Source organism: Silene latifolia, chromosome 1, assembly GCF_048544455.1.
Source record: "Silene latifolia isolate original U9 population chromosome 1, ASM4854445v1, whole genome shotgun sequence".
NCBI lineage: Eukaryota > Viridiplantae > Streptophyta > Magnoliopsida > Caryophyllales > Caryophyllaceae > Silene > Silene latifolia.
The window spans coordinates 12,607,974-12,613,062 of record NC_133526.1 but is presented as its reverse complement, the minus strand read 5'-3'; the positions used below and the strand labels follow the sequence as shown (position 1 = coordinate 12,613,062).

At 38.7% G+C, this 5,089-nt stretch overlaps 1 protein-coding gene across 1 annotated transcript; it reads right to left on the bottom strand.

Moving 5' to 3' along the window:
* Window positions 1–4,047: 4,047 nt before the first annotated feature.
* On the bottom strand, window positions 4,048–4,449 carry LOC141640538 (uncharacterized). Its single transcript, XM_074449320.1, has one exon. It carries the CDS (start codon window positions 4,447–4,449, stop codon window positions 4,048–4,050), a length of 402 nt encoding a protein of 133 aa, XP_074305421.1.
* Between the last annotated feature and the right edge of the window lie 640 nt (window positions 4,450–5,089).

The following is a 5,089-nucleotide window of genomic DNA, read 5'->3' as shown; positions in this document are numbered from 1 at the left end:
ACCAAGCTTGGAAGATAAGAAATGATGTTGATGTGCACCCAATGGTTTGGTCATCAAGTCTGCCAGTTGTAATCCTGTTCTAACATGCCTGGGTTCCAACAGTCCTTCTTGCAGCTTGTCTCTTATAAAATGACAGTCGATATTTAAATGCTTGGTCCTTTCATGAAAGACCGGATTCTTTGATATATGGATTGCAGCTTTGTTATCACATAGTAGTGGTATAGGCAATGTTGGTTGTATTTGCAAGTCATTCAGTAAGGCAACCAACCACACAAGTTCACTAGCAGTATGAGACAAGCTTCTATACTCAGATTCAGCCGTGCTTTTACTTACAGTTTTTTGTTTTTTCGTTTTCCAAGATATTAAAGAGGACCCCAGTAGAACACAATACCCACTCAAGGATTTACAACTGAAGGTGCAAGTTCCCCAGTCTGCATCACTATAGAAGGTAAGATCCAGATTGTTATCAGTTGGATAGAACAATCCTGCATTGACTGTACCTCTGAGATATTTTACTACATGAATGACAGCTTGTAGATGTGGTTCTCTGGGTTGGCTCAAAAATTGACTTAAGTGTTGTACGGCATATGATATATTAGGTCTTGTGAGATTTAAGTACAACAGCTTGCCAACTAACCTCCTATACTGTTCAGGGTTATCCAAGATTGCACCATCAACGGTGGATAAGTTCAAACCCTTTGGTAAAGGGAAAGCTGAAGTTTTGCATTCCTCCATTCTCATGTCCTTGATAATATCCAAGGTATATTTCCTTTGATTGAGCATGAGACCAGTTGCATTCCTAGCAACTTCAAGACCTAGGAAATACCTCATCTCCCCTAGGTCCTTAATGGTAAACTTACTGTCAAGCAATAGTTTAGTAGCAGCAATCCCTTTAGAATCATCTTCTGTGAGGAGGATGTCATCGACATAGACCAAAGCAACTAAGAAAAAATCTGAATGTTGTTTAAGGAATAGGGAGTAATCTTCCCTAGATTGAGTAAAACCTAGTTGCTTCAAAAATTTGGTGAGCTCTATATTCCACTGTCTAGAGGCTTGCTTCAATCCATATATTGATTTTTTTAGCTTGCAGACTAGACCATCATTGGCTTGATGTATCCTGCAGGTGGCCTCATGTAAACCTCTTCCTCAAGATGCCCATGTAGAAAGGCATTATTTATATCCAACTGATATAAAGGCCATTGTTTTGCAGCTGTCAGTGCTAAAACGGTTCTAACTGTGGTGAACTTTGCAACTGGTGAGAAGGTATGTTTGTAGTCTTTATCCTTAACCTGGTTAAACCCCTTTGCAACCAGCCTTGCTTTATACCTTTCAATGCTGCCATATGCTCTATGTTTAACTTTGAACACCCATTTAGAGCCAATTGCTTTATGACCAAATGGTAACTGAACTAAATCCCAAGTCTGATTCTTCTCTAATGCAGTGAGTTCTTGCTGCATTGCTTCAACCCATTGTGGTTCAGTACTGGCATGTTCATAAGTAGAAGGTTCAAGAGTATTGAACACATTATTCAAAGATGCAACATAACTGGCATCAAAATCTGGTAAATCCTGAAGAATCTTGACATGAAACGAGGTTGAAGAAGAGGAGCTAGTGACAGTAGGAGGAATGATCTGGGATTGCAGCAACTTTGAAGGACATTGATACTCTTTGAGCCAAACAGAGGGTTGCCTCTGTCTAATAGATTGTCTAATAGATTTCCTCACAGGTTGATCAACTTCAGGTGCAACATTGGAATCAAGGCTAGTTCCTGAAGAGATAGACTTTGTAGAACCACTGACATCTTGTGACATGTTTGGACTGTGTGAATGATGTGTATTAGGACTATGATGTATGAAACTGTTTTGTATAGTATTTGGAGTATTATGAATTGATGGTGTAGAAACATTTTGTGAAAGAGTATCAACTGTAGTATGATTAATATCATGATTTGAGAGTGTGGAGAATTGATGGAATGATGTGTATTATGAATGTTTGATAAAGGTGAGCAGGCAGGATTAACAATATCTGTGTCACTACAGGAATGATGAGGTATGGGAGTTGATGGATCTTTAAAGGGGAAAACATGTTCCCTAAAAATCAAATCCCTACTTACAAACACTTTGTGCGTATCCAAATCATACAATTTGTACCCTTTTTCTCCATAAGGATAACCAATAAAGGCACATTTCCTAGCCTTGACCCCAAATTTGTCTCTATAGGTAATTGGCATGGAAGCATAGCATAATGAACCATAAACTCTTAGCTCATCATAGGATGGCTTCTCCTTGAATGAAACTTCAAATGGTGATTTCCAATTTAGTATTGGAGTAGGCATCTTATTAATAAGATAGGTAGCAGTCAAAATAGACTCTCCCCAAAATTTGATAGGCATACTAGCATGAATTCTCAGGGCTCGTGCTGTTTCTAGCAAGTGTCGATGTTTTCTTTCAACTCTCCCATTTTGTTGTGGCCTACCCATAACACTTTTCTGATGGATAATACCCCTGTCAATGAATAAAGCACCACAAGTATCCTGGACAAACTCTGATCCATGATCAGTCCTTATAATTTTGACACAAGCATGGAACTGTGTCTTAACAAAATTAAGAAAACCAGTAATTATACTATATGCTTGCTGTTTATTTTGCATCAAATAGGTCCAAGTACATCGAGAACAATCATCAAGAATTGTCAAGAAGTATTTGGCACCACTAATGCTAGGAGCCCTATAGGGACCCCAAAGATCCATATGGGTCAAATCAAAACAAAATGAAGCATGAGAAATGCTTCTGGGAAAAGGGAGAATGTGATGCTTAGCTAACACACAGGCTTCACAAAAAAAATCTTTCATTGGAGTCTTAGCAAACTCAGTTACATGGCAAAGCTTGTCTTTAGAAGTATGACCTAGCCTAGCATGTATCAATGCAGCACTAGTTTTATTAGCATTACAAGAAATAGTAGAAGACTGAACATTAGAACTAAAAGAACTCTTTTGATGAAATGAAGTGTGCTCAGGAGCAAGTAAGAGTCTGTACAAGCCTCCAATCTTCTTGGCAACCGCACAATTGACCTTACTTGAAAGGTCCTGAAAGAAGCATATATCTTTAGTAAAAAGGACCACAAGATTTGTAGTCTCAAGTAATTTACCAACAGAGAGTAAATTTTCTTTGAAATCAGGAACAATGAGAACATGTTGCAAAATTAGATGTGCATTCAGTCTCAATTTTCCTGTTTTATGAACTACCTTAGTAGTACCATCTGGAAGACCAATATAGACAGGAAATTGAAGAAGCCTGATGTCATGAAGAAAAGACTCATTTGAAGTCATGTGATCAATAGCACCAGTGTCAACAATCCAGTTATGTATGTTAGAACTAGTGTTAACATTGTTAACAAGTGAGAAAGGAATGATACCTGAAAAATTCAAGGATGCATTTGCAGAATTAGCAGAATTAGCAGAAACTGATTTCATCACTTGTTAGTAAACAGATGTAACAATGCCTCGAACCAAGTCAGGATCAAGAGTGGGACCAGAATTATTAGCACCAGAATTAGACATAGCCTGACCAATATTGGAAGAAGATGCTATGTCAGTATGATGACCAGCATTAGAAGGATGGAAGTCTTCATCAACAAAGTCCAGAGGAGAAAATTCTTCCTGAACAACATCAGCATTATGTGCTGCACGCCTGTAGACATTCTTGCCATTCTGAAAATATGTATCAGCAGATCTGGGAGGAGGTCCACGCTTACCAGTGAACTTAGAGTTATTGAGATTCCTGAGATCAAAACAATAATCCCTAACATGGCCTTTTTTACCACAATGAGTACAAGTCATTAACCTATGACATGTCTCAACAAGGTGCCCTTCTTTCTTACAATTGGTGCAAAACTTTGCAGTAGTCTCCATGGTTTCATTATCAACCTTGGCCTTTTTCCATTGACCTTGTCTAGCAGATGCATATGCATTAGCTTCTGCTAGAACATCAACAGCATCAGAGACTTGCTTTTGTTTCTCAATATGCTGTAACATTGAATATGCCTTATTCAAGGGAGGGGCTCCATTGAGAGAACATTAGTTTTAACATTCTCATAACCCCCATTTAAGCCCATAAGAAACTGAATTAACTTCGTTTGAGTTTCTCTAGCAAACAAGCTCTTGAGTAATTGACAAGAACAAGCATTCATAGCACCACAAGTGCACATAGGGATAGGATCAATACTGTCCAAGGTTTCCCAATTGCGTTTCAGCTTGCTATAATATTCAACCAAAGGTGCATTTTCCTGAGAAATGCCAGATAATTCCTTACGCAATTGATATATCTCAACACTATTCACCTGACCATAGCGTTCTAACAAATCGGTCCAAACTTCTCTAGCTGAAGTAGCATATTCAACAGTCTCTTTAATCTCAGGAGTGAGAGAGTTCAAAATCCATCTTAAGACCATGTAATCACATCTAATCCATTGATGATGATTAGGATCAGTTTAAGGAGATTTGTGACAAGTTCCATCATGGAATCCTTCCTTGTTCTTGGCGATTAATGTGAGATAATGTGGACAGCGGGCCGCCCACGGGGGCGCTTGGTGAGAAGCGAAACAAGCGTTTGCATTTTTGTATGGAGTCGCCACCAATTTTTATGGGAAATTGGAACCGTTCGAATACCTCGTGTCATGTCAAGACACAAAGTGGTGACATGAACACTAAGCAATCGTTACCCTTAGCATTCTATGTCTAGAATGACTCTCGTGAATGCCAATGAACACGGGTGCTCACAGATATCTGGAGTAAGGGGTGAGGGTACGTATTAGGAAGCTCTTTTAATCGAACACCTAATCCCGCCCGCCTCGATAGCGGCCTCTACTAATGATTAGGGAAGTTATTCGTACTCGATATATCGTCGGCTATATGCATGCAATGCAACATCCATAGATTAATCCTAGCATGTGAAGATTAGACTAAGTCGGTTGACACGTAATTAGCATACAATTGGGTCGAAGTAGGATTTAATGCTGATTTACATGTGAAAGCATACAAACAATAAAAGAAATACAATAACTATGAATTACAATAATGAAAATTACATTA

Coding starts and splice junctions, on each gene's coding strand:
- LOC141640538 (XM_074449320.1), bottom strand. CDS start 4,449: ATGGTCTTAAGATGGATTTTGAACTCTCTCACTCCTGAGATTAAAGAG.